Source organism: Choloepus didactylus, chromosome 18 (genome assembly GCF_015220235.1).
Source record: "Choloepus didactylus isolate mChoDid1 chromosome 18, mChoDid1.pri, whole genome shotgun sequence".
NCBI lineage: Eukaryota > Metazoa > Chordata > Mammalia > Pilosa > Megalonychidae > Choloepus > Choloepus didactylus.
The window spans coordinates 69,343,713-69,362,229 of record NC_051324.1 but is presented as its reverse complement, the minus strand read 5'-3'; the positions used below and the strand labels follow the sequence as shown (position 1 = coordinate 69,362,229).

General features: G+C 38.9%; 1 protein-coding gene across 1 annotated transcript in view; it reads right to left on the bottom strand.

Moving 5' to 3' along the window:
* The window catches only part of LOC119514823 (leucine-rich repeat-containing protein 37A3-like), a 53,909-nt gene that overhangs the window by 9,936 nt on the left and 25,456 nt on the right, over window positions 1–18,517 (bottom strand). The window contains 2 exon segments of the mRNA XM_037810539.1: window positions 9,919–9,974; window positions 10,554–10,644. Coding sequence (XP_037666467.1) covers window positions 9,919–9,974; window positions 10,554–10,644 — 147 coding nt within the window.

The following is an 18,517-nucleotide window of genomic DNA, read 5'->3' as shown; positions in this document are numbered from 1 at the left end:
AAGAGAGCTACTAGAACTAATAAAACCAATTCAGCAAAGTTGCAGGGTGCAAGATGAACCAAAAGTAAGTTGGGTTTCCAAACACAAGTAATGACAATGAACAATATGCAATGGAAATTAAGAAAACAATTCCATTTACAAGAGCATCAAAAAATATTATACCTAGAATTAAATTTAAACAAGGAGGTGAAAGACTTAAAAACTGCAAACTGCAAAGCATTGCTGAAAGGAATTACAGAAGATCTACATAAATGGAAAGACATCCCACATTCATGGATTGGAGGACTTAATTTTGTTAACATGGCAATACTGCCTAAAGTGATCTACAAATTCAATGCAATCCCTATCAAAATTTGAGCAGTATTTTTTTTTTACAGAAATAGAAAAGTTGATGCTTGAATTCATATGGAAATGGATGAGCCCCAGAATAGTTAAAATTGTCTTGAAAAGGAAGAACAAAGTTGGAGGCCTCACATTTCCTGATTTCAAAACTAACTATGAAGCTATGGTAATTAAAACAGTGTGGACTCACAAATCCTGATTTCAAAGCTTACTACAAAAAGCTACAGAAATTAAAACACTGTGGTACTAGCATAAGGATAGGCATATAGACCAATGGAATAGAAGTGAGATGAATCCATACATCTAAGGCCAGTTGATTTGACAAGTGCCAAGTTCATTCAGTGGAGAAAGAACAGCCTCTTCAACAAATGGTGTTGGGGTAATTGGAAATCTACATGCAAAAGAATGAATGTGGACCCCTATAATACCTCTCACCCTATATAAAAGCTAATATGCAACGGATCAATGACACATATAAGAGCTAAAATTATAAAACTCTTACAAGAAAACACATGGGAATATCTTCAGGACCTTGTAGTAGTCAGAGTTTTAGATTTTTACACCAAAAGTGCAAGCAACAAAAGAAAATACAGATAAAATGAACATCAAAATTTAAAACTTTTGTACTTCAAAGGACATTTTAAACAAAGGAAAAAGATAACCTACAGAATAGGAAAAGATATTGGGAAACCATATACCTGACAAAGGTTTAGTATCTAGAATATATAAAGATTTACTACAATTCAATAATAAGACAAAAAACCTAATGAAAAACTATTCCAAGGTATGAATAGATATTTCTATTCTTCAGCAAAGAAGAAAAGACAAGCCACAGAATGGGAGGAAATATTTGCAAATCACATATCAGAAAAAGCACTTTTTCAATAATATATAAAGAACTCTGAAAACAATGAAAAAATAGTCCCTGATTTGAAGACATCAGAATGGCAAACAAGCACATGAAAAGATGCTCAACTTCATTAACCTTTAGGGAGATGCAAATTAGTTACAATGAGATACAACTACACACCTACTAGATTATCTAAAATTAAAAAGACTGAGCACAGCAAGAGTTGGCAAAGATGTGGAGAAAATGGAGCTTATACAGTGCCAGCAGGGATGTAAAATGGTACAACCTCCTTGGAAAACAGTTTTGACAGTTTCTTGAGAAGTTAGACAGACACCCTCCATATGATCTAGCCATTCCACTTCTGGGTATTTATCAAAGAGAAATGAAAGTATTGTCCATACAAAGATTTGTACACAAATGTTCATAGAAACTTTATTTCTAACAAACAAAAATTGGAAACAACCCAAATGTCCATCAACATGTAAATAGATAAATTGTAGTACATCTGTATAATGGAATACAACTCAGAAATAAAAATAAATCAACTACTGATACACCCAACCACATGGATGACTTTTTTTAAGTCTCTAGTTTGCTTTGATTATATTTTTTCCCCAATATGACCCCATTTTTAAAATTGAGATTCTTCACATTCCATACAATTATCCAGAAATCCAAAGTATACAATCAATTGAACACGGTACCATCATACAACTGTGCATCCATCAACACAATTATAGTTTTTGAATTTTTAGGACATTTTCATTACTCCAGAAAAGAAATAAAGACACCCAAAAAAGGAAACTTAAATCCTCCCATACCCCTAACCACCCCCCCTCTGTTATTGGCTCATAGTATTGGTATAGTACACTTGTTATTGTTGATGAAAGAATGTTAAAATACTATTAACTGTAGTATATAGTTTGCAATAGGTATACTTTTCTACCTATATGCCCCTCTATTATTAACTTCTAGTTATAGTTTCATACATTTGTTCTAGTTCATGAATGAGATTTCTAACATTTGTGCAGTTAATCACGGACATTGCCCATGACAGGATTCACTGTTTTATACATTCCCATCTTTTAACATCCAACTTTCCTTCTGGTGACATACATGACTTGAAGCTTCCCCTTTCCACCACATTCATACACCATTCAGCACTGTTAGTTATTCTCACAAAGTGCTACCATCACCTCTGTCCATTTTCAAACACTTAAGTTCACCCTAGTTGAACATTCTGCACATAATAAGCAACCGCTCCCCATTCTTTAGCCTCATTCTATATCCTGGTAACTTATATTTCATGTCTATGTGTTTACATATTATAATTAGTTCCTATCAGTGAGACCCTGCAATATTTGTCCTTATATGTTTGACATATTTCACTCAATATAGTGTCCTCAGGTTTCTTCATCAACCCATTTTTTTAAGACTGTTTTGTTCACACCCCATACATTCCATCCTAAGTAAACAATCAATGGTTCCCTGTACAGTCACGTATTTATGTATTCACCACCCTCACCACTATCTATATAAGGACATCTCCATTTCTTCCACACAAGGAGGAAGAGTCAAAGAAGGTAGAGAGACAAAAGAAAAAGAAAAAAGAAAGAAAAAAAAAAACATGACAGCTAGGAAACAATAAAAGGAAAGATAGCATTAAACTAAAGTAGAATAATGAGTCAGACAACATTACCAATGCCAAGAGTCCCATACCCCTACCTTATGTCCCCTTCTTACATGCATTTAGCTTTGGTATATTGCCTTTGTTACATTAAAGGAAGCATAATACAATGTTTCTGTTAATTATAGTCTCTAGTTTGCATTGATTGTATTTTTCCCCCAATACTATCTTATTTTTAACACCTTGCAAGGTTGATATTCATTTATTCTCCCTCATGTAAAAACATATTTGTGCATTTTATCATGATTTTTGAGCACTCTAGGTTTCACTGAGTTATACACAGTCCCAATCTTTATCTTTCATCTTTCCTTCTGGTGTCCCACATGCTCCCAACCTTCTCTTTCAACCATATTCACAGTCATCTTTGTTCAGTGTACTTACATTGCTGTGCTGCCATCACCCAAGACTGTGTTCTAACCCTCTCGCTTCTGCCTTTTCCTACCTGTCTGTAGTGCTTTTAGTATTTCCTGTAGTGCAGGTATCCTGTTCACAAACTCTGTCATTGTCTGTTTGTCAGAAAATATTTTAAACTCTCCCTCATATTTGAAGGACAGTTTTGCCAGATATAGGATTCTTGTTTGGTGGTTTTTCTCTTTCAGTATCTTAAATACATTACACCAGTTCCTTCTTGCATCTATGGTTTCTACTGAGAAATCCGCACATAGTCTTATCAAGCTTCCTTTGTATGTGATGGATCGCTTTTCTCTTGCTGCTTTCAGGATTCTCTCTTTGTCTTTGACGTTTGATAATCTGATTATTAAGTGTCTTGGCGTAGACCTATTCAGATCTATCCCATTTGGGGTTTGTTGTGCTTCTTGGATCTGTAATTTTATGTCTTTCATGAGAGATGGGAAATTTTCATTGATTATTTCCTCTCTTATTGCTCTGCCCCTTTACCCTTCTCTTCCCCTGGGATAGCCATGACACATACATTCATGTATTTCATGTTGTCATTCAATTCTCTGAGGTGTTGCTCATATTTTTCCATTCTATTCCCTATCTGTTCTTTTGTGTGTAGTATTTCAGGTTTCTTGTTCTCCAGTTCCTGAGTGTTTTCTTCTGCTTCTTGAGATCTGCTGTTGTATGTCTCCATTGTGTCTTTCTTCTCTTGTGTTGTGCCTTTCATTTCCATAGATTCTGCCAGTTCTTTTTTCAAACTTTTGACTTCTACCTTATATTTGCCCAGTGTTTTCATTATACACTTCATCTCTTTTGCAGTATCTTCCCTAAACTTTTAAAATTGATTTTGCATTAGCTGTTTCAAGTCCTGTATCTCAGTTGAAGTGTAATCATGGACATTGCCCACCACAGGATTCACTGTTTTATACATTCCCATCTTTTAACCTCCAACTTTCCTTCTGGTGTCATACATGACTTTGACTGAGTCATAACTTTGTTTTTCTTAGTGTAGGTTGTAGTTTTCTGTTGTCTAGGTATCTGGTTTCCTTGGTTACCCTAATCAAGTATTCCCAGACCAGAATGGGCTCAGATCTCAGAAGGGAGCAATATTCAGTATCAGGTTTCCCTGAGGGTGTGTCTTAGAAGACTGACACACCCTGTGAGGCCTCAAGGCACTGTGCTTTTCCTAACCTGCCCAGCAAGTGGTGCCTGTCAGCCTGTAGCTCCTGACTGGTGTAAGGATGTGTGGCCCCCTTAGTCCTTAGTTTCTGTTTTGGCTGTTTTCCCCCAGGCTCTGGGGTCTGGTTCTGAATGGGAGGCCAGCAGTAGGGCTGGGCACCAATTCTTTCCTCTTAGGGAAGATAGACCCCCTAGGGCATTTTAATTTGCATTTAAATAGGCTCTTTGTCTCCCTGACTCTGCTATCTCCACCCTTGTCTGGGTCAGAAAGCTGTGAACTGAAAATGGCTGTGGCTTTCTCCACTGAACTGCCCAGGTTGAGAGAGAGAAAAAGGGACAGAAACCCTCCTTCAGGGCCAGTCCACAGTTACTCCAGCTTCAGTTGCTGGCCAGAGATAGCACCCAGTCGTCTGGGCTCCCCCTCCCAGCACAGAGAAGTCTGCCAGCTCTTCAAGGTCAGACGTCACTAAAAGCTGGCTGGGGATTTGTAGCTTGTATTGAGCAGTCCTTGTTTGTTAATCAAAACCACAGATGGAGCTGGAATGAGGTATATTCACATGTTCAGAGAGTGCTGCTCTCTATTACAGTGAGGTTTTGCAGTTCAGGCTGCCAGGGGGTGGTGAGGCTTTTGGCATTGGTCTGCAGTTTTTACTTACAGAGTTTATGCTTCAATCTCAGGCATTCCTCCCAATCCAGCTTGGTGTATGATGTGTGGACAGTCATGTATGTACCCAGCAGTTATTCTAGATTATTTGCTAGTTGTTCCTAGTTGTTTATTAGTTCTTTCAGGGGGACTAACTAACTTCCACTCCTCTCTATGCCACCATCTTCTGGTGCCTCACACCCCATTTTAACACCCTGTAAGGCAGACGTTCATTTATTATTCTTCTTGTAAAAACATATTTGTACATTTTATCACAACTGTTGAGCATTCCAGGTTTCACTGAGTTATACAGTCCCAGTTTTTATCTTTCCTCTTTCCTTTTGGTGTCCCACATGCTCCTAACCTTCTTCTTTCAACCATACTCACAGTCATCTTTGTTCAGTTTACTTACATTGTTACCATCACCCAAGACTGTGTTCCAAACCTCTCACTCCTGTCTTCCTATCTGTCTGTAGTGCTCTTTAGAATATCCTGTAGTGTAGGTATCTTGTTCACAAACTCTCTCATTTTCTGTTTGTCAGAAAATATTTTAAATGATCCCTCATATTTGAAGGACAGTTTTGCTGAATATAGGATTTTTGGTTGGTGGTTTTTCTCTTTCAGTATCTTAAATATATCACACCACTTCCTTCTTGTCTCCATGGTTTCTACTGAGAAATTGCACATAGTCTTATCAAGCTTCCTTTGTATGTATGGATTGCTTTTCTCTTGCTGCTTTCAGGATTCTCTCTTTGTCTTTATTGTTTACTAATCTGATTATTAAGTGTCTTGGCTTAGGTCTATTCAGATCTATCCCATTTGGGGCTTGCTGCGCTTCTTGGATCTGTAATTTTATGTCTTTCATAAGAGATGGGAAATTTTCATTGATTATTTCCTCTATTATTGCTTCTGCCCCCTTTCCCTTCTCTTCTTCTTCTGGGACACCCACGATACATACATTCATGCATTTCATGTTGTCATTCAATTCTGTGAGACGTTGCTCATATTTTTCCATTCTTTTCCCTATGTGTTCTTTTGTGTATAGTATTTCAGGTGTCTTGTTCTCCAATTCCTGAGTGTTTTCTTCTGTGTCTTGAACTCTGCTGCTGTATGTCTCCACTGTGCTTTTCATCTCTTGGGTTCTGCCTTTCATTTTCATAGATTCTGACAGTTGTTTTTTCAAACTTTTGATTTCTACCTTATGTTCACCCAGTGTTTTCTTTATATCCTTCATCTCTTTTGCCATATCTTCCCTGAACTTGTTGATTTGGCCTTTTCTTTGACAATCTTTGACTGTTTCATTAAAGTGAAACAATATCTCAACTGTATCTTGATTGAGGTGTAAGTTTGTTCCTTTGACTGGGCTATATCTCCACCCTTCCAAGTGCAAACTGTAGTCCTCTGTTGCCTAGGCATCTGGGTTCCCCAGTTACCCCAATCAGATTTTCCCAGACAAGAACAGGTTCAGGTCTCAGAATAGGATTATATTCAGCTTCAAGTCTCCCTGAAGGAGTGTCTTAGAAATTGACAGACTTTCCTGTGAGGTCTCTAGCTGCTGTGCTTTTCCTAACATGCACAGCAGGTGGTGCCTGTCAGCCTGTTGCTCCTGACTGCTGTAAAGAGGTGTGTCCCCTTTAATTCTTAACTTCAGTTGTTTCTGTTTTGACTGTTTTCCCCCAGACCCTGGGGTCTGAGTTCTTAGGGGCAGCAGGCTCTTGAGCTGGGCCTCACCTCCTTCCTCTTAGGGAAGACACACCCTCCCCCACAGAGCTATCTTCTGCATTTCAGTAATTTTTTTGTCTCTCTGACTCTTCAACTCCACCCCTGTCTGGGTCAGAGTGCTGTGAACTGAAAATGGCTGAGGCTCTCTCCAGTGAGCAACTCAGGTTGAGAGAGAGTAAAAGGGAAAGAAAGCCCCCCTTCAGAACCAGTCCATGCTCCTGCCCCCCCACCCCCATTTCGCCCATTGGTCAGATAGAGCACCTGGTCTTCTGGGCTACTCCTCATGGGGTACAGGTGTTTTCCAGCTCTTTAACATCAGTCTTTATAAGTTTCTGTATTTTTTTTTCTTTTTTAATTAATTTTTTTCATCTTCATCAGTCCCACCTTCTCTCCACTGGGAGCAACCTCAGGGTACTTTGCTGCTTGTCTATGTTTGTAGCTTTTATTCAGCCATCCACATTTGTTAGTTAAAACCCCAGGTGGAGCTAGGCTGAGCTGTATTAGGTTGCTCCGGGAATGCTGCTTTCTGCCATAGTGAGGTTTTGCACCTCAGCCTGCCGTGGGGGCAGGGGGATCCCAGTGTGGTTCTGCAGTTTTTACTTACAGATTTTATGCTGTGATTTCAGCCTTTCCACCCAATCCAGGTTTGTGCACGATGTGTGGAGAGTCATGGTTGTCCCCCAGCAGTTGTTCCAGTTTATTGACTAGTTGTTCCTGGTTGTTTATTAGTGGTTCCAGGGGACTAACTAAATTCCATACCTCTCTATGCCACCATCTGAGCTCCTCCCCATGGATGACTTTTAAAGCTATCACGTTGAGTGAAAAAAGTCAGTCAAATAAGTACAGACTGTATGACATTTTGAAGAGAAATGAGAGCTGACACAGACCTAGACATCTGGAGATGCTAAGCTATGAGATGAAGCTCAGTTTGCCCCCAAGAAGCTAAGTTAGAACCCACAGATGTTTAAGGAGAAAGCCACTGGAATCAGAAGCTGAAAGCAGTGCAACCCAGGAGCAAAGGACCAGCAAGATGCCACCCATGTGCCTTCCCAGCTGACAGAGGTGTTCCAGATACTATTGGCCTTTTCCTCAGAGAAGGTGGTGACATGTCTAAGGATGTCAGCCAGTCTCAGATGGCAAAATTGAATCAACAAATGGCCAAAATGGTGGATCCAAGAGTTCTTCATCACTTGGGTGGTATGGCAGGATGACAGTCAATGATGAGGCAGGTTCAACCGGGTGCTAATGGCAATATGAAAGGCATGAGGGGATTCAAGAATATGTAAAGAAGATGCTTAATATAAACTGACTCAGTTGATTGCATTACCCTTTTCAAAATGGGGGAAGAAGAGTATTTTTCTTCCTGTCTGACCTTTTTCTTTCTCTTCTTGTCTTTTTTCCCCTTTCTTTCCTCTTCATTTCTTTCCTCCCTCCCTTTAACGTAAAAAAGTAATATATGGCTTTTTTTGGAAAATCATTATATTTTTGCTTTACATTTCCTTCTACTAGTTTTCACCACATAGCACTTCTTAAGTTAAACAAATCATGATGTAAAATTTTAGTACTTAAATGTACAGACTGTATCATTCCATTTAAATAAAATTCTAGAAAATTTGAACTAGTCTGTAGTAACAGGCTGCAGATCAGTGGTTACATGAGGAATGAGAGGAGCAAGGAGGGGCAGAAGAGAGGAAATACAAAACAGTATGAGTACACTTTTTTAGGTGATGTTTATGTTCATTATTTGATTTTGATGGCATCATGCTGAACACGTATGTCAAAAATAATTATTGCAGGTTAATTATCCCTAAAAAAGTTGTTAAAAAAGAAATTATATTATTGGGATGAAGTAAGAGCTATACAACTATACAACTTTTGGAAGAAAATATAGGAGAAAATTTCTGTGACCCCGGGTTAGACAAAGATTTCTTAGATAAGACACACTCACACAAAACACAAATTGTGTAAGAAAAAAATGCTAAATTAGACTTCACCAAAATAAAAAACTTCTGTTCTCCAAAAGATACTCTCAAGAGAATGATCAGACAAGCCATAGCCTGGGAGAAAATATTTAGCAAACACATTATCTGAGAGAAAGAACTTTATTTTCAGAATATATAAAAAGCACCCTTATAACTCAATAATAACATAAAGTATCCTATAAAAAATGGCAACAGATTTGAACAGTCACTTCATTAAAGGAGATAAAGATGGTAAATAAGCACATGAAGAGACACACAACATCATTAGCTATTAGAGAAATGCAACTTAATACCAAGATGCGATAACCACAACACATCTACTAGGTGGGCTGTTTTTTTTCTGTGATTTTTTTTTAAGACTGCAATACAAAGATCAGATGACTGATGTTTGTGGAGCAACTGTAAGTCACATACACTGCTGGTGGGAATGCAAAACCAAACAGCCATTTTGGAAAAGAGTTTAGCAGTTTCAAATAAAATGAAAAATGCTCTCAGCATATGACATAGCTGTCCCACTCCTAGGTATTTACTCCCACCACCAGCCCCTGGCAACCACCCATCTAATTTCTGTCCCTGTGGTTTTGCTTTTGCCAGAATGCCTTAAATGAAATTATAGAGTAGGCAGCTTTTTGTGTTTTTGCATCTTTCATTTGTAACTTTTTATGTTTGGCCCCTTTCACTTAGCATAATCCTTTTGAGATTCATCTATGTTGTTGCATATATTAGTAGCTCATTCCTTTTTATTGCTGAGTAATATTACAGTTGTACAGATATTCTACAATTTGTTTATTCATTTATCAGTTGATGAGCATTTGGGTTGTTTCCAGGTTTTTGGCCATTATGAATAAAACTGCTAAAAACACATACAAGTTATGTGAACATATGCTTTGATTTCTTGGGAGGGGCCTTTTTGGGGTGACAGGAATGTTCTATATGTTGATTGCTATGGTAGTTACATAACTATACATTTGCCAAAAGTCATCAAACTATACACTTAAAAAGAGTGATTATATATTATATGTAAAATTTACCTCAATAAACCTGATTTGTAAAATAAGAAAAACAAGCCTAAGAAAACAACTTGTGAAAATAAATCTAAGAGAAAATGACTTACAATTTTTCCAACTCGATTGTCATCATGAGGATGTTCTCAACTGTTGTAAGTTGACACTTGTGTTGTTCCCATGTCTCTGAAAGAGAATGCCCAGACATGTACAATATGAACCCCAACACAAAAATTCTGTAGTTAAACAGATACTTAAGTACATGAGATAACTTGGCTTCTCTGTAAAACAAGCCAGCTCAAGGGTTTATTTTCCATAGATAACAATTCCAGAGAGTTCTTATTGAAAAAATACAAGTTTATTTGCATAAACAAATCAATGACCTTGGCACTGAACAGCAGAACCTATAGTCTTTTACCATTATCCTACTTTTTACTCTCATATTGTGTTCATCTCTCTCAGTTCCTGGCTCCTTCTTCATAGCGTATACCTTATTCCTCTGCATTCTAGGATAAATGATATTTCTACATGTTTACATGTACCATATCCTCATGTGTTCTTCAACACAGCTCTTAACCCCTCCTGGCTATCTTGCCCATTATACATCCTTTCTTAATCCTTTTCATTGCCAAATAACTTTTTTTCAATAACCCAGTTAAAATTAAAATTAATGACTTTTCAGCCCAAATGAAAACTACTTAATCTTTGATGAAAGTAAAAGAACAGAAATCATCTCACGACCCACCAGATTTTTGCATACTTAGAAATATTTTAATGCTGGCAATTTAAAAAGATATGAATCTTCAACAGTTGTCAGAGGATTACGATTGAGAATTCTGAAAAATGCAAGGAATTAAAATTATCTGCATTTTCAATAACTTTCATGAAAGTATATGTTCATATTTTTGGTATGGAGTTTGCAAGTAAAAAAAAAAATCATTTTGTCTTTCCTTATAAATCACCCTTAGAATCCACAAAGCATTCTTCCTTTGGGAACTACCACATCTCCAGAATATAAAGTGGAGAAGGCAAAGAGAAAAAAAAATAGAAAAAAGGTGGATGGCAAAGGAAAAACCTACCAAAGAATTTTTCAGGTTGAAAACCCTCGAAGTGACTATGCTGGTAGGAAGCACTTGCTACAGGAAAAACTGTTTCTAGAGTCTTCCATAATTCAGGGTGCTTTCTTCTTTCAATATTTAGAACTTTAAAAAAGTTCATAGCTTAATCCACCCAATTAAAAAAAAAGGACCAATTCCTTGGCTTTGGAGCCAGAGAAGAAAGGGATAAATCTAAGAAGAGGAACTCCTGAAAGCCACAACTCTCATCACATACCCTCATGTGTATTCTTATCATCAAAGCCCTTTTATGCTGCATATTAGCACCCGATTACTTGTCAGTCTCCTAGATTATTAGTTCTTTGAGGGCAGGGACAACACTTTATTGTCACTACCATCCGTGAGCCTGGCAGAGTGCCTGATGTTTGCTAGGTATTTAATAAATATTACAGCTAATATCTTATTGGGCTCCCAGCACTGTAATCAGCACTTCACATTTAATCCTCACAATATCCTTATGTGGTAAATACTATTATTACCCTATTTTACAGTTGAGGAAACTGAGGCACAGAGAGGTTATTTAATTTGTCCTAGGTCACCAAGCTAGTAAGAAGCAGAGCTGGGATTTGAACTCAGGTCTGTCTGACTCCAAAGCCTGTGTTTTACCTGTATGAAGAAAACAGGGTTTAAAATAGCTGTTACTTTAACCTTAATTTTCAGGGCACTTTTCAAACTTCATCTACCCAATAGGGAGACCCTCATAAGAATTACATTTTATCTTTCATTTTCTGTAATTATCTCCCACAATTAAATATTTAATTAGTCTGAGATCATTGAGACCTTAGAAATATAAAATCATACTGTAGTTATGTCAGTGAAAATGATGGAATCAAGACTCTGAAAATTCACCCCTCCATAAATGTAGAGAAAAATCTGACAAAAATTGTCAGACTCAACTCTTTTATAACTCTGGAAATTTAAAGGACCATTGATTCAAGAAAATGTCTGGATTCCATAAGGATGTTGCATTTTGTGTTGTTTTAACTTGCCCCAGACTCATTCAATGCTCTCCAGTCTCAGCAGTAGCCTTGAAAAATCACTGCCCACATGCCCAGCACTGGGGGGAGCAGAATGTAGCTGGAGCTCTTTCAAAGCTTAAATCCCCAATAATTTTCATTAGTTGACCTGTCTGGTGATTCCTTGGAAGACTCCAGTAGAAAGGCTTGTCTTTATTAGAGTTGACTGGTATCTGCCTAGTTCTAAAAGCCTCTCCCAAGGGTGTATTTTTTTAAGATCAATAATTACAGATAAGTGATTTAACAATTGCCTTTGGCAACTGATAATAGGGCAAACAATAGCCTAACCAAAAAGCTTAAAAGGAAAAGCCAAGAAATGAGATATCCATGGGAGATTTGAAAACCTGGGACATATTCCTGGGAATTGAGAAGGCCACTGTGTGCAATCTACAACAACTGTGAGCATGTTCACGGAATACTTGAGAAAGAACTAAGTTTTAACTTTGAGACTGGACAAGCAAGAAGTGAAGGCTAAGGGAGAGCTGTAAACTGGCTGGCTGGTGTTGAAGGCAAGCCACAACGTACATACAGAGTGCCTTGGCAAAGACTGGGAGACTTATTAGGAAATCTCAATACAGTCATTAGCTGACCACCAAGATAACAGAATAAAGACTTCGGTTGCCATACACAGCAAAGAATACAGACTTTAAAAATTAGTTCAGAAAGGTCACTAAACAACAACTACATCAAGGAACATCAGCACCAAACCTGGAAGAAGAGAGAACTGGATTTCCAGAGTTGCTACATTATATTATTTTAAGTGTCCCATTTTCAACAAAAATTTACATGATATGCAAAGAAACAAGAAAGAATGGCCCATAAAAGGCAAAAGCAACAAACAGAAACTATCCTGAGGAAAACCAAGACATTGGGCTTACTAGACAAAGACTTTAAATCAACTATTTTAAATCTGTTCAAAGAGTTGAAGGAAGCCATGTCTAATGAACTAAAGGAAAATAAGAGAATGATGTTTCATCAAACAGAGAATGTCAATAAAGAGATATAATTTATATACAAAGGTCTCAAGTAGAAATTGTGGAGTTGAAAAGTACAAAAACTGAAGTGAAAACTCCACTTGAGGGGATCCATTGCAGATTTGAGCAGGCAGAAGTATCAGCAAACTTGAAACAGATAGCAGATTATACAGTCTGAGAAAAAGAAAGAAAAAAGAATGGGGAGAAATGAACAAAGTCCCAGAGACCTGTGGGACATCATCAAGTATACTAACATACTCATAATAGGACAGAGGAGAGAAGAAAGAGAAAGGGGCAAAAAGAAATAATGGCCAAAAAACTTCCTAAAGTTTATGCAAAACATTAATCTACACATCTAAAAAGCTCAAAGAACTCCAAGTAGAATAAAGTCAAAGACATCTACATCTAGACACATCATAACCAAACTGTCAAAAGACAGAAAATCAAAAGCAGCAAGAAGGAAGTGACTCATCACATACAAAGGATCCTCAATAAAATTAACCATCAATTTTTCATCAGAAACCATGGAAGCCAGGAGGCAAAGAAATGACAAAGTGCTAAAGAAAAAATCCCGTCAACCAAGAATTCTATATCTGGCAAAACTATCCTTCAAAAATGAAAGAGAAATTAAGAGATTGCTAAATAAACAAAATCTGAAAGAGTTTGTTGCTAGCAGACCTGCCCTACAAGAAATACTAATGGGTTTCCTGAAGGCTGAATTGAAGGACAGTGGATAGTAACTTGAATCCACAAGAAGAAATAAAGAGCACCCATAAAGGTAACTACATAAACAAATATAAAAGACATATGATTGTATTTTTTGTTTGTAACTCCTTTTTTTCCTCCTCCTATTGGGTTTAAAAGATAGCTGCACAAAGCAGTAATTATAAATCTATTTCAATGGGCACACAATGTATTTTTTTACAATAACAATGTAAAGGAGGGAGTTAGAGTGGAGCTCTATAGGAGCAAAGTTTTTTGTATACTACTGAAATTATGTTGGTGTCAATCCAAATGAGAATGTTACAAATTATGTTAAAGGTAATTCCCAGAGCAGCCACTAAGAAAATAACTAAAATATGTACAGAAAAAGAAATGATTAGGGAATTAAAATGGTACACTAGAATCTAACACACACAAAAAAGGCAGCAATGGAAGAATAGAGGAAGACCCAAGACAAGATATATAGAAAAAGAATAGCAAAATGGCAGATGTAAAGTGTACTTTATTAGTAAATACATTAGATATAAATGTATTAAACTTTCCAATTAAAAAGCAGAAATTGGCAGAATGGATCAAAAAAACCAGTCCCACTATGTATTGTCTACAAGAGACTCTCTTTAGCTTCAGAGACACAAATAGATTGAAATTAAAAGGATGGAAAAAGATATACAATGCAAGTACTAACCAAAAGGGAGCAAGAGTAGCCATACTAATAACAGACAAAATAAACTTGAACAAAAAAGTTATTTTAGCCTCTAAAGAAACACCAGAGAGAAAATTCTAATTAAAATTGAAGCCACTACAACAATTTTTTTTTTGTGCAGAGAATGTTGTGCTCTTAGGCAGCATACTACAATACAAATACTAGAAAATTTTAAATTCACACCCACAATTAATGGCTTAAGTTGTATTTCAAAATTGTGTCTTGAGGCTTGCTCTAGTGAAACTTATGGCTGTAAAGGGGAGGTTAAGCCTATCTATAATTATGCCTACAAGTCACTTCCAGAGAACCTCTTTTGTTGCTCAGATGTGGCCTTTCTCTCTCTAAGCCCAACTCTGCAATAAACTCATTACCCTCCCCCCTATATAGTACATGACACCCAGGGCAGTGAGTCTCACTGGCGATGTGGGACAGAACTCCCAGGAATGAGCCTGGCCCAGGTACCGAGGGATTGAGAATGCCTTCTTGACCAAAAGGGGGAAAAGAATGGTAACAAAATAAGTTTTCAGTGGCTAAGAGATTCCAAATAGAGTCAAGAGGCTATCCTGGAGGTTACTCTTATGCAAACTTCAGCTAGATATTCCAAATGGCTACAGTATGCCAAGTCCAAATTGACAGTAGTCCTGAAAATCTTAAAGAGTCTGAGACTCTTTAAAAGTTTCACTCACTAAGTTTATTCTTCACTCACTAAGTTTATTTTCAGTCTCTGGGGGGGGGCCCATTCTCTGGATGGCATGGTGAACCAAGAAGGATTACTCCCAATCATTCCTGTGCTGCTGTTTCCTAAATTTCCTTGGCTTCTGATCATCCCTTGGTTACCCATCATTCCTGGCTGAGGTATCAGGTATCACTGGGTATGGACTGCTGTTTCTTTTGGTGGGAAAGGTCCAGCACCAGTCGGGCTTTACAGTGTGATGTCAAGTAGCAAATTCTGGTTTTGCAATACCCTGCCCAGTTGCATTGATCATGGGTTGTTAAAAGTGCTCTGTGAAATATGCAATGCTGTTTTTTGGGTTCCAACAGCTGTAACAGGACTGCTTTCAGCTGTGAGTTGCACAACGTCATTGATGATGGCTTGCTTGCCAGCTGACCCAGCAGGGCACCTGGCCTCATGCCTGGGAAAAGCCGTGGTAATTGACTAGTCTGCAAATCATCCAAAATCTCCTCCAAGTTGTCCAGCTCAGTGCCAGGCTGGTCACTAGGCTCAAAGTTCATCTCCTCCTTCTCAGTTTTCATAGGTATTAATTTTGTATTACCGGAAGGGTCTGTCTTACTGTTTAGTCACTCAAGTTTGGGGGTTATTTCTGGTAAAGCAGTATCTTTGGCATCATCTTTATTTAGCAAATGATGAAGTAATGCATTCTGTTTCTTCTTGGGGGTGAATGGTTCTTGTTTAAGTCACTTCTGTAGCAAGAGCTATGCTGTTGGATCCTGGCTCAGTTCTTTACATGAGGCTTCTGTAGTTAACTTATCCAAGTCTACAGGGGAACTGCTGTCCTGCAAGAGGCTGTGCAAAACTTTATGCTACTCCTTGCGCAAGATTCCATGTGTTGACCCAGAACCAGGCAAGCTATCTGTGGAGTCCTTGTGTGTGTCCAACAAAGGAGGGTGAAGGCTCCACCTGATCTAATTTTTTTGCCAACAACTGCAGGAGTTTGATCTGTCTTTTGCTGTCATGCAGTCTATTCTATCCATCAGATCTCTCACCACTCATGGCCTGGGGCATGTTGGAATCATTTGTTTCCTTTTGCTCTTCAGGATGGCAGCTGCTCTCTGCTTGTCCAGTTGTCCCTTCAGGTGGCTTCCCATAAAGTCCAAACAGTCTTTGGAGACTAAGCTTCCCATCTTGCTGAGTGGGGGAGCATTCACATTAACTGGGGAGTTTTACAAATGGCCCATTTTTAGGTCTGGTAAAGCCAGCAATGATCCTAATTAGACCCTGTGCCCCTCAATGAGGGCATGAAGTGCACAGAGAGAACTGTTGGTATAACTATGGCTATTTCCTGGGCACCTGCAAACTCCCACAGGGGAGTGCAAGCTTCCCATAGGGGAAAACTGACTGGGTGGGATTCAAGGGCTTCCAGCCACCCAGGGCTCATGCAGTGTCTGGTGAAAGCACAGAGTTGGGCTGCCCTGGATTCATACCACGGCTGCTTTGAGAGGGATAATTCATTTTGAGAACATAGTTACTACCCTGAGGAGTGGCTGCCTGCATGCTTGGCACATAGTTCATTCCCCAAGAACCACCAATTTATGGGAAATTTTATATCGCTACTGGGTTCATGTACTGACCTGGGTTCTCACAGCACATTGCCTGATGGGCAGGGCTGCTAGAGCTAATGGCTTGTCCAGTAAGATCTGGACTCATTACACACACATTCTGCTCTCTGTGAAGCATATGTAAAGATATTACAAGCTGAGTTTCATTAGTAGTCTGAGCACAAATATGTGAGCTCTTCGGGCAGAAACAGGAGTGCCACCAGACAAGGTAATGATAGATTTGACTGAATGCCAGTCCCTGTCTCAGCACTTCATGCTGATGCCTCTTAGCACAGGACAGACTCCCTCCCCTTCTTACTGTGCATGGAACTTCTGAACGTACCTTGGCACCAGATACTCTCAGCTTGGCTTCATGGCTGCCCTCGTGGTGCTAGGATCCAGTGGCATGATCTTGATCCTGGCGAACAGTAAATCTTCCTGATGAGGAGAGAACTGGTCTTTCCTTCATGGCAACTCTCCTTGTCACACAAATCAAGCAGGACTCAAATCTCCTTCTCTGATAAACTTTGGTTGAGAAACAGCAAAGTACTGCATTGTTTCCTATTTCTGATGTGTTTCCTGGTTATCATGACCTTCCTCTTTAGAATCAGGTAAAGGTTTTACCAGCATCCAACAATTGGTCTGCCTAGGAGGTTCACCAGACCAAGATCCCCCATTCACCACAGACTTTGGCAGCAGATTTCTGACAGTCTCAGTGTGGTCTCCAAGATGGAGGATGCTATATACACTTCTCTTTTTCAGCTCTTCCTGGTTATACCTTAGGTACTGTGTCACGCTCTCTGAACCAAACACAACATTGCCTTCCAGTTCACTACATAGATGCCAACAAGGGCCTCAAAGCGTCACAGTCCCAAGAGCATCCTGGTCAATGACACTCTGCCCTGTAGATGACACATCTGACTTCTGTACTTATGTTGGCAGCTGCTGCTTTCTCTTGCTCTTTGATCTGATGAATTTGCATCAGTTTCTTTTAAGATTGCACATGTCAGGTTTAAAGTTAATGTTGTCTGTATCATTAAAATGGGCAAAAATCAGCTCTGCAAGTTCTTCCATATATTTATTTTCCTGTTCACCATTTACATTTCTCAGTGCTTCTTTTAGAGCTGAGTGCAAGCTGGTCAGGACATTCCTTGCACTTTCTTGTCTCTGCCCTAGATGGGTCAGAGGTATTTTCTCCCGTCCCACTCTTCTTGAACACATATCAGCACCAATCAGATTGCCCAACTGCTTCAGTGACATAATATGGGATGTTCAACCTCAGTCTCCCTGCATTCTTCTTCTGGCCACCATGTCTGTACACAGGGCAGAAGATCTATACATCTGTAGCCAAATCCAAGAGAAATCTTCTCAGGATGCACCTTCCCAGCTCTGCCTCACTTCCCTGAGGGGGCTGGAGCCTCCTTTCTGGTTGCCCCCACTCTAAGCAGGGTGGCGGGTGCCTTGCTCCTTGGGAATGGGAACGCATCTGCGCCCCTGCTTTCCCCCATTCCCCCCCCTCCTCCCACCCTGCCTCGGGCACTCACCTCTTGCCTCCACCTAAATTCATTAAATTTTATCAACGGTGAGTCCACACTTTTTTTTCCTTGTGATGCCAATATAACTATAATGAAACTTGGATTCTTATGAGGGATTCCCTGTGTTATAAAATAATTGTAAAGGTTGGTGAGTGTGCTGGTTTGGATGTATTATTTCCCCCAAAATGCCATTATCTTTGATGCAGTCTTGTGTGGGCAGGAAATGTATTGGTGTTGATTGGGTTGGAGACTTTTGATTGGAGGTTTCTGATGGCCAAGAAAGAACCCTGATCTTTTGTTCCCCAGAGGACCTTGCGCTGTTTTGTTCTTTGCAGTTATATATCATATACACTTAAACACTTAAGG